The sequence below is a fragment of the Notolepis coatsorum genome (genome assembly GCF_963971535.1).
Source record: "Notolepis coatsorum genome assembly, chromosome: 3".
Taxonomy (NCBI): Eukaryota; Metazoa; Chordata; class Actinopteri; order Aulopiformes; family Paralepididae; genus Notolepis; species Notolepis coatsorum.
In genome coordinates this window covers 66,867,763-66,879,505 of record NC_140167.1, presented here as the reverse complement: position 1 = coordinate 66,879,505, position 11,743 = coordinate 66,867,763, and the positions used below count along the sequence as shown (strand labels likewise).

At 43.2% G+C, this 11,743-nt stretch overlaps 1 protein-coding gene across 1 annotated transcript in view; it reads left to right on the top strand.

Annotated features, from left to right (window-relative positions):
- Positions 1-2,871, top strand: part of ccn1 (cellular communication network factor 1) — a 3,104-nt gene extending 233 nt beyond the window's left edge. The window contains exons 1-5 of the mRNA XM_084309625.1: positions 1-82; positions 409-631; positions 1,013-1,357; positions 1,489-1,691; positions 1,816-2,871. The exon at positions 1-82 is cut by the window's left edge and continues 233 nt beyond it. Coding sequence (XP_084165751.1) covers positions 32-82; positions 409-631; positions 1,013-1,357; positions 1,489-1,691; positions 1,816-2,118 — 1,125 coding nt within the window. The 5' untranslated portion in view covers positions 1-31 and the 3' untranslated portion in view covers positions 2,119-2,871. The remainder of the gene's footprint in view (positions 83-408; positions 632-1,012; positions 1,358-1,488; positions 1,692-1,815) is intronic.
- The last annotated feature ends 8,872 nt before the right edge of the window (positions 2,872-11,743 follow it).

Below are 11,743 nucleotides of genomic sequence, written 5' to 3'. Positions count from 1 at the left end.
TTACGAAGAAGAAAAATAATACAAATACAAGATGCTGATGCTTAGTGTCACCGTTCTCTTCTTCATTGGAAGCTTCAACCTGGTGAGTAGCCTAATTAATCTGTTCACTTATCAGTCGGACTCGTATGAATGGGGAAAGGCATTTTCTTTTGACCAGACGCTCTATAACGTGTTACTACGACCCGTTTAACACATGGACTGAAGCTATACTGTGTTCTTTGATAACTCAAACCAGTATTTGACAACAAGACAGATGATAAACTACAAGCCTACTACTATATTTGTTTTATTCTATTCGAGTCGTGATTGTGTGACGAGTCTCTTAGAGAAAGGCACTCACTAGCCTTGAAAAGAAGAAAGAGCTACCAAACACGTTTTTAACGAAAGGTACAATTGTTGGCTACACAGGTCCTCTCCTCCGGCCACTGCCCCGCCGTGTGCGAGTGCCCCATGGAACTACCCAAGTGCGCGCCCGGCGTCAGCCTCGTGCTGGACGGCTGCGGCTGCTGCAAGGTCTGTGCGCGGCAGCTGAACGAGGACTGCAGCCTGACCGAGCCCTGCGACCACACCAAGGGGCTGGAGTGCAACTTCGGGGCCAGCTTTGGCGCTACCATCCGAGGCATCTGCCGAGGTATGTATCCCTTCCGCGATGTTTAAGCTCTGTGTTTGTGTGTGAATTGATAGACTGTTTCTAATGTTATGTTAGTTTGTGTGTGTGTGTGTGTGTGTGGGGGGGGGGGGGGGGTGATAGTTCATTCAACAGAAAGCAGAAAGCATTGTGTGTTTGGTTTCAGCTTAGTGGAATGTAGCTTAAAAGTCAGACTTTTTACATTTTAACCTCAAAGCACAGACACTCTACTGTTTGGGGGAGAGAAAAAAAAGACTCCTCACTCAAGGCAGCCTAAAGAATTTCACAGTTTAACCGATCCTTATCCGGAGAGCATGTGATGTCTTCAGCAGAGAAGGAAAGAATAACATTCCTTTCCTCTCTCTTTCCCCTCCTCTCCTGCAGCCAAGTCAGAGGGCCGTCCCTGCGAGTACAACAGCAGGATCTACCAGAACGGCGAGGGCTTCCAGCCCAACTGTAAACACCAGTGCACGTGCATCGACGGGGCAGTGGGCTGCGTGCCGCTGTGCCCCCAGGAACTGTCGCTGCCCAACCTGGGCTGTGCCAACCCCAGGCTGGTCAAGGTGTCCGGCCAGTGCTGCGAGGAGTGGGTGTGTGACGATGGGAAGGACACAGACATTCTGGAGAAGTTGTTCGGCAAGGACAAGATGACAGACGAGTCAGAGAAAGAGCTGACGGACCGAAACGAGCTCATCACCATCGTCAAGGGTGGACTCAAGTCCCTACCTGGTAAGCAAACGAGTTCTCTCATGGTCATTGTGTTGATTTCTCTGGCCTCACTCTACTAGCCTCTACAATGAATGTAGCCACATTAGCCGAGATGCTAACGTGATGTTTTCTTTCTTTTTTTTTAATCACAGCTTTCAGAGTCCAGCCCGAGGGACACATGTTCGACAATCAGAAGTGCATCGTCCAGACGACTCCCTGGTCCCAGTGCTCCAAGTCCTGCGGGACGGGCATCTCCACCAGGGTAACCAACAACAACGGCGAGTGCAAGCTGGTGAAGGAGACCCGCATCTGTGAAGTGCGGCCCTGCACCCAGTCGCCGTACTCCAGCCTGAAGGTAAGCTGGAGCCACATTAACGTGGAAACACGCGCCACTCACCGAGAGCAAACACACACATCACAGTTCTGTCTCTGCACACGAAGGCCTTTGACTAAATCTTTCCCCGTTATTGCCCCTGCAGAAAGGAAAGAAGTGCAGCAGAACCAAGAAGTCCAGCCAGCCGCTGAAGTTCACCTACGCCGGCTGCCCCAGCCTGAAGAAGTACCGGCCCAAGTACTGCGGCGCCTGTGTGGACGGCCGCTGCTGCAGCCCCCATGACACCCGGACCATCCGCGTCAAGTTCCGCTGCGAGGACGGCGAGACCTTCAACAAGAACGTCATGATGATAGAGTCCTGCAAGTGCACCTACAACTGTCCCCACATCAACGAGGCCTCCTACCCCTTCTACCGGCTCTCCAACGACATCCACAAGTTCAGAGACTGAGCGTCGCGATTGGCTGAGAATGACCCCTGAGAGAGAGAGAGACAGAGTGAGAGACAACTACATTGACAGGCAGCCAATGGCAGTCTATACGAATGCAGGGGTGTAAATCGACCCGCCAATCAACTACCATCTCCCTGTTGTAACTAGATTCCCAAGGAATTGTGGGTTTACATCATGAGGACTTAATGAAGTGCACTGTTTGCTGTGACCGAGTCAGCATTCTCAACTTAAAAATCGCTTCATACTACTGGAGCGTCAAGGGGTAGCTTCGTTATATGGAGCAACGTGTAATTATTATTTGTAAATGTATGTTAGTTGTTGATATCAATTCGCTGTGTATATTTCTTTGATCTTTTACATCAGACACCATGACCCCAAACTGTAGACATGTGTGTGTATATGTAGGTATGCACATACGTAAATGTAAAATCAGTGTAGAAACATGTAACTTAACCAGACACCAAATGAAACCTCTTAACTTGTTTGACAAGTGCGTGGTTGCATTCTTACCTGACGTGGGCATAAGTGTTCATGTTTTGTGGCAGCTATTGAAGTCCCTTACTTTATCAAAGAGACAAAGCGAAACATGTCAAAAGAATGAATGAATGTTTTTATTATTGTTATTAATATTATTTATCTAAAAAAAATGTAGCTACTTTATTTGGATATTAAGTGTCATACTGGAATAAATTGTAAAATGATTTAATTTTATATGTTACAAAAAATAAAACGGATTTATTTATGAAATGTTAACAGTTTCTGACTTTGTTTGTTTTCAACATGGGGTCAACAAATCCAAGATACACAGTTCTACTCTGTAGTAACACAAACACATCCTAATCCACACATGTAGAGTTGGGGGAGGGAGGTCGTGTGAAATCGTGGTTTCCAAGTGGTCGAACTCTTATATCATACTGTAGACACAGCAGCTCCTCAGACAGCCAGACAGACTATCTGCAGGTTTGGTCTGTTCTGGGCCTCAGAGACACTGCTGAATGTCTTTGCCATTCTGAGGCGAGGTAGCTTGCTTTCACTTGATCTGGCTAAAGCCACACACTTGACTAATTCCGAGAGAGAGAGAAAAGGAGAACAGATTAAGTCCAAGGGTAGCCATGAGTATGGGAGCCATGCCAAGCATCTTAATTTAAGTGCTGCTCTCAATGGGCCTGGATTAGACACCATGCAGCAAGGACAATGATGACTATTATTGTACATGGCGAGTAGTATACAAAGAATGTATGCACTTTATGGGGTAAGCTTTTTTCAGAGTGGGATAACAATACCAATTTGACCTAATTCAGAAGCCATTGCCTTTAAAAGGTGAATTAGTTGCATTGGCCCCCTAAGCTGCAGGGGCTGCTGCTCGGTTGTTGTAAACAGTATTGCAAAGTAGGCAGAGGTTAGGGCTCCCTTCTGTGTCTCAGTTTTGCAGGCATAAATAAATATTATGGCGTGGAGGAGTCGGGTCAGGCCAGGAAACGAGGGATGACATAGCTTGTCTTCGTGGTTATAGAAGCTGCAAACAGCTGCTGAGAGGCGCATCACATATACACGTCGCGTGAAAACCCTCGGAACCTCTCTCTCTCTTCATTGTGTTTCATCATCATTTGACTGGAATTGAAAGTGTACACAAGGTGACTCTATGGTGCTGATGATGAGTAAGTAACTGTAGATCCTGTGTGGTATCCATTCAAAACCCACTGTATAATTTCAAACCATATCTATCAAAATTGACTGTTTTTCTTTGTTCCTAAAAGGAAATCGATTTTTTGTAATAATTATTATTTTAGATACAATGTTTTTATCCAATGGACACATCTGAGGTATTATCCTGCTGGTTTCATTTGAAGGTTGGGAGCAACAGCAGCTTATAGGAGCGACTATTTGAAGAGAAATATCTTACATACAGGGAGTTTTTTTGATCCAGGTAGAAGAAGGAACAGCTCAGGAATGTAGCAGTGGCTCAGAAAGCAGACATCTTGATGAACGGCAGATGTTGGAAAATATTTCAGAGCAACATGTTCACTTTAGCAAAAAAGAAAAAAAAAGAACACTCCCACAAAAGGTGTCGCACCTCGTCAAGAAAGCATTATGTAGGACCTACCTTATAACGCGAGACCACAAGGCAACTCTGCAGAACATTCCTGCGAGGCTGCTAGAAAATGACTGTTAATGGTGTGTGTATAATTGGAGGTGGTGCAGGAGGACACATTGCCTTTGGTTCGAGCTGCATACCGCACAGGATGTGCCCACAGAGGGTTTACAGATTACCAACATGAAAGGCTTCGGAGGTTGTTTAGCTAATCATAAAGCTGCCTCTCTCTCGGTCTGGTTTTACTGTCAAAACACTCGGCGAGGGCTCTCGTCCTCCTCCATTCTGAAAAGCGCAGTGAAGAGCCGAGGGGTTTTCGCTCAAGGTCTCCCTATTGCTTATCATCAGTATCCTAAAGATAATACCTACCCACTCCAACCGTTCATTGTTTGGAAAGTGCAGTCGAATCAGACTGTCATAATAATAAATCACATTATAATTCTGTATACATATAAGAAAAGACCCACTCCAGTCGCTAGTTGTTTGGAAAGTGCAGTACAATCAGACCATCATAATATAATAAATTACATTATCATATTTTTTTTTAATTATATACTATAAGAAAATACCCACTCCAGCCGTTCATTGATTGGAAAGTGCAGTACAATCAAGAGTCATACTATGACTTCCCCCTCAAATGTATATACTCTCTTTTTAGAAGTTTTTTGTACTCATAAACAGTACTGTATATTTGTAGATCTGGTATGTCATAAATGTCTAGATGCAACAGTACTGTCTGTATGTCATGTATGTCATTTATGTTATGATGATTTGAAAATGGGGGACCCTGATGTAAACAAGACAAAAGTCATTCTCTGGTCTGCATCCGCTTAACAATTGTGCGTATTGAGCTGTACTGTATTGTACCCATTCTGCAATCTGTTAATACAATTTTCAATCAATCAATACATGTGGTAATTGCAGTTGTATGTCCATGTACAGTTCCCTCCCCCTCGTATGTATATATTTACTGTTAGGATCTCTGTTTAACAGTACTGTATATTTGCATATCTTGTATGCAAAGACGAAAGTCTTTCTCTGGTCTGCATCCCCTTAACAATTATGTGTATTGAGCTGTACTGTACTGGAGACCCATTCTGCAATTTGTTAATTAAAGTTTTCAATCAATCAATTCAATGACGTCATAATACGACGGCCTGATTGCACTGCACTTTCCAAACAATGAACGGCTAGAGTGGGTATGTTCTTATGTATATGTCTTGTTAACACAATGCGGCTCGCTCGGTTACGTAATGCCAGCTGAATGTTATGTGAGCAGCCTTCTCGTTCATCCATGGCATTCCTCTATAATGCAGTGGAAGGGCCCCGGATCACCGTCTCTCAAGTTCATAAAAAGAAAAACACCACATCTTTGTGAGAGAAAAGTCATGGTGGTCAGGAGAGCAAAGATCTGTTAAAAAAAAAATATTGCACTCAGACACCAGGCAAACAAGGCTCTCACACACAGGCGCCCATGCAATTAAATCACTCAGCGACTACCTCATTCCCTGAACCCAAAGTGTGTTTATATGACAAAGACATTAGCATTAAGGCTTCATTAAGGGCTATGTAATGCAGTGCAACCCAGAAGCTAACTGAGTGGTGAGCGCCCATTACAGCATTCTGGAAGCTGTCGAGGACTGATGTCAGCTAGTTTACGGCCCCCTTGTCTGTAACCGCAGGTTAATATTCACTCTTATGGCAACGCCAGGGGCAAAGGAGGCTGTTTGAAACCAAGTCCAAATGGAGAAGCAGCCACTTCCTCTGAGATAGAGCCATCTGCTGGCCCCCGCGGGAACTAGCACACTGTGTGGGGATGCTGTTAGACATGGAAATTAGAAAACAACATCTTTCACATTTCACAAGTGGTCCTGTGTAGCTGAACGGAATGGTTAAGGGCTCTATTCCCTACAGTGGGTAGCTCAGTGTATAGGTTATGGCTAGGGATAACAGCTAGATGAGTCTGGTTGACTTAAAGGGGAACTTCACAGAAAAAACAACGGCAATGCATAACATTACACAACAGTTGGCCCAAGGCTCTAGTCTAAGCTGTTTTGCACACATCAATTTAGTTTGACATTTCGTTATTGAGAGTTAATGAGTTTGAATAATGGCCACCAGTGATGTCATCAGAGGACACTGAATCGTTGTGTTGTGTTGATTACAGCTCAATGAAATGATTTGGATCTATGGGTGAGGTTATGTGCAAAATAAATCTGTGTTGTTTTCCGGTGAAGTGTTTCTTGTAGTGTTTGTGATGGACTCGTGTCTGTGAAGCATTCAAGACCAGCGTGTACCGTAGTAAAAAATATACACACTAGTCTCCAAAACATCATCTTGCATTTTACTGCATTAACGACAGCAGTTACGACAGGGACACACAGACACAGACAATACACCACACACTACACACCACACACACAATGCACGCACATACATCACAAATCAGAGAATTCTTTCCTCTAGTTTCCTATTTCCCAACACCCCAAAACAACAGTGAGCTGGTGATGTCAAGGACCTCCCTCTGCCAGATTCTGAGAGGGTGTGAGACCCTCCTCATACACTCCAGACCATAGGCAATGAACACAGCATAACATAAGAGTGCACACACACACAGGCGGATGCATATACATAAGTATGGTCCCATGTGAGCATCTACACCCATAAAAGCTTGGCGACACACTGACGCAAGTCCAGTGAAAAGGCCCCTCCGGTCCACCCATCTGCACTCAGTGCACTCACATAAGAGCAAATGATGAGCTGGGCTTGGGGTGGGGGGCAGACTCTCTCCCAGGCTGTGGGATCGTTAAGCCTCGGCCCCCGTTGGGACGCAGGGGGTTGGACTGCGTTTCAACTGCTCAAACAAATCGAACACTGACGCGAGAGGCCGCAGTGACGTCCATGGACGTTTGTCGACCCAACCCAATAGAGACATTAGACAAAAGGAACACCCTGGGGATCCTTGGCAGAATCAACAGTGTTCGTTTTGGGACAATGAGCTGAATGTTGTTTTTTTTGGGTTGTTGATTCTGTGGTTTAACATGGAGGCTAATAAAGACCCACAATTAAAGGCCTGACAGTCTGTTCATTCTTTGTATTAATCTTTCAATGTTAAACCACCCCGACGTTTCAGTCCACCGTTCCAATACTTACGGCATTGATCGACTGAGTATTAATTATTACTGTCGCTGAATAAACAAAATAAACATCTAGTTTTGACAAACCTTTCCTCGCAAACCTAGGCAACTGGATTGATTTGTGTTATTATTCTAATTCGTGACCTGTTCCGTCTAAATGTTTAAATGTTGAGCGATTTGCAGTGTCAAATTTCCCACGGGATAATACAAGTATTTCTATTCTATTCTATTAAACTTGAGGGTACCGCTACCGCATGTATTTCGTAGCTGCATGGTAGATGGCGTGTTTATATTTGTATGTATTATTTGTATTGGAGTACACACATAGTAGTACAATTGATAGTATACAAATAGAAGCACTGGAGCAACTTGGTCCTGCTTTCTAAGGCTAAGAGATGATTGTACATGAGTATTCCATTTGTTTCAAGAATGATCAAGAATGATGATGAAGAACATTATAAGGTGTTTCTTGTTGTTTTGTGTAAACAAAAGGTAAATATAAAGTTTTACATTGTATTTTCTGTACAAATAAATTGTATTATTATTATTATACATTTCCTTTTTACATTTAGTTAACAGTTGTAATATATTTGTAAACATTTGGAGTATGTTCTGGTTTATGATGGATTCTTCTAGAATGTATGTGAAAAATAATCCCCCAAATCACAGATTGTGTCTTTAACCCTTTCACCGCCGCACACCAAACGGTTAACCCTTTCACTGCGACAATACACAGAAGGTTAACCCTTTCACTGCCACACAACAGCCGGTTAACCCTTTCACTGCCACACGAAAGAAGGTTAACCCTTTACTATCACACAACCAACGTGATAGTAAAGGGTTAACCTTCTGTTGTGTGGCAGTGAAAGGGTTAAAAGCTCTTTGGGATGTGGCATTCAGCAACGTGGGTCCAAATGTCGACACTGGCCAGTTATTAGGATCGCAGCGGTGGAATTCTGCTAATGTTCCTTTGGAATTCAAGAGGGTGAAAGTGCCACATTGTTCTACTCCTCCCTGTCCCCATGCTGGGTAACAACTCCAGCCTGGTTCCCACTATGAAGCCTGGCGGGGTTAACTGGTTATTCCTTACCCTCAGTTTCACCCACATTACTTCTATGAGTCTGCTTGTTGCCATAAATATACAGGTTTCAAGTTTATTTTTATTTGTTTGTATAAAGTACATGTACATTACAGTGAGATGCTTGGTTCTGTATGAACCCCCTGAGAATATACAATATTATACAAACTAAAGTACAACCTAAAGTACAATGAAGTAAAAATGCAGACAATGAGGTACAAAAATGCTAAAATTAGGTATGCAAATCTTTTTGTAATAAATAGATAAACATGGTGTAGTGTTAAAAGTGTTTAAAGTGTCTAAAGTGAGTGTTAAGGTGAGTGTTTGTTTAAAGTGAGTGTGTGCATGTGGATGTGTGTGCAATGAATGTAGATGGATGGGTTGATGTCACATAGAGTCATTGGACCTCATTCACCAACATTGTCTTAAGATTTCTCTTACGACAACCTCCTTGGAAGGTCGTAAGAGAAAGCAGACGAAAATTACCCCCGGATTCACCAACATGTGGACAGGTTGTCTTAACTTGCCAAATAATCACATCTGCGAACCCAGAGTGCACGTTCCCGTTTACTTCATGTGCATACAGACATGCCCCTCCTGTAAAGAACCAAATTCATCTGTTTATAACGTTAGACTTGATTTTACGTGGAATTGTTTTATGCTGTCTTTTATTTTGAAATGCTGTCTTTTATTTTTGAAGATACTGGTGGTCCCGCTCGCGCTGTTTCTACCTTGCGTAACAACGACTTCCGGTTAACGTTACTCCACAGAAAAATGCTTAACGGGAGAGAGTATTAATGTAAACAAAGGCTATCTCTCATTAATAATAACAGTTTGTGAAGGAAACCACCTTCTTACCTTGTTTAGCACCTAGCTGGAAGGCGAAGAGGTACGTGTTTATTTATGGATTGTGTTATTTGTTTATATTTGGCAATCTTCATATTTGTGTATTGAGCTAAACTAGCTAAGATGCTAGCCCGTGCTATATCTTTCACTGGAAACGTGGTTTGAACAAACGAATGACTGTATGTCTGTTTCCACTTTCAGCTCTTACGGTGTCAAATGGTGAAACTGTTAATAAATGGTTGGCATACCGCACCATAGCCATCAGTCTCAAGGAGTTCATTTAGTCTGAAGTAAAGTCCAGCTTGGGAAATGCTACAGTAAGAGCTCTGGCCCCTCATCATCCCTGCCGCCCGACGCTGCACCGAGGAAGCCTGGTCTACGACGACGAAACCACGGGGGCTGAGTTGCTGACAACGGACAACGGACAATTCATCAAGCAACTCGGCGCCATTCCATGGGTCTTGTAGACAAAAAAGACTTCACGTCAGTGACAGCTGGCTAAAGGTTTGATGCGACGGTCAGACAAAGGAAAAGGAACAATTATTTCATTAAAAAGGTACAAAAGGGTACAACTCATCCTCAACAAGAACATTCATAGCTGGCTGGAGGTTTGAGGCGACGGTCAGACAGAGGTATGGAACAATTACCTCATTAAAAAGGAACAATTCATCTTCAATAAGAACAATTGATGCTCACATTGACAGTTTGAAGAAGAAATCGACGTCAACAATTAAGAAACCTTGTTTTTTTTGCACCGATTATAATTTATTAATTTAATGCAGAATTCTAAGGTACCCTCCACACTAAAGGTATTTATATAGAAACCTCGTTATTTGCACTGTGATTATAACTACTGTTAGTTACCTAATCAACTCGACTGTAAAATGCCTCTATGGATAACTATGTGCAGTCTAAATGGTAACATAACTGGGTATTCCCTGGAATGAAAAGAAACATTTATAATATTCATCATTCAGCACATTATTCAGTGTTAGGTTTGGTCCTCTCTGAGTAGTATAAATAATCAGGATTCTTGGTGCAGTAAAAATAGTAAGGATTATCTGATATTTTATAATAATAGTAAAACTACGGTTTATTATTCAGATCAGATTTAATTTTGCATATTTAAAAATGAAGCAAGCAGAGACTGAGCACCATTCTCCACAATTAGAGCTGGAAACTCAAATAGATAGCTTACAGTTTAAAATTAGTAAGCTCGAAGTGGCTCTCGAACAAACGCTAGATACTACTGAGAGGGAACGTATAGAGAAGGAAATTCTAAACAAAAAAGAAATCCTAAATAGCCTCAAAGGTCAAAGTCAGGAGGACGGCGAGGAACACCTCCGACGCTCAGACCGAATAAGATATCCAACCCCTAAATTGCTTGAAAGGCAACAAGAAGAGGCACGGAGGAAGGAAAGAAAACTCACCTCAGCGTATGAGAGGTGGAAAACTGGAGTCCGTGAGTCAAGAAACCAGCTCGTCGGAACTTAATGCAAAGGAATTGGCATTAATGTCCGAAGCTCTGGAGGAAGAGAAAGAGGCAGTGTTGAGCGCCTACCTTGAAATACGAGGTCACAACACACCATCAGTTGAACTGAGAAGCTGCATCGATACATGTGAGGCAGTTACAACAGAGATTAAGAAAGTCGTCTATGAGAGGATTTTTGACATTGACGAAGAATTCGATGGAGAACAAGTACAATGTCGTCTCAAAGAACTGCTTAAAGGCAGCTATGCTCGGTCCATCTACGTATGGATCCACTGTCTCGAGAGTGAGTCACAAATCAGCCATCACTCATGACAGCACCACCTTGACAGTCAAACTGGTGGACGCTGCGGCAGATCTTGCCGCTAAGGAGGTGGAGTATGAAGGGTTGCTGGAAGAAAGAAAGCAAACAGAGAAAATAGAAGATTTAGAGGGGCAACAAAGAAAGCAGCTTGCAGTTGAAAAGCGCGAGCTTGTACGCCTCCAGGCAGAGAAGGACGTGAAGACAGCCCGTGCCAGGCTGCAAGTTTACACACAGGAAGGCAGCGTCCACTCAAATAGTCCCGAAGGAATTCACGATGCCTCCTCGGCGGCAAGCAGACAACCCCCCAACGTCACAACCTTGTCGACTGATGTAAATGTATCATCCCTAGCCAAGGCCTTCCAAGATAGCATAGCTCTAAATAGACTTCCAGTTCCAGAGCCATCTGTATTTAATGGCGATCCTATCCAGTTCCTTGAGTGGAAAGCCTCATTTATGTCACTCATTGACACAAGAGCCGTCTCATCTGCTGATAAACTTTATTATTTGAGGAAGTATGTAGGGGGCCCTGCTCGTAAAACCCTGGAAGGAACCTTCTATAGAAATGACAGCCAAGCCTACAAGGACGCGTGGGACAAACTAAACCACAGATATGGCCTTCGTTGTACAGAGAGCCTTTAGAGACAGGCTCGCAGATTGGCCAAGAATACAACCAAAGGAT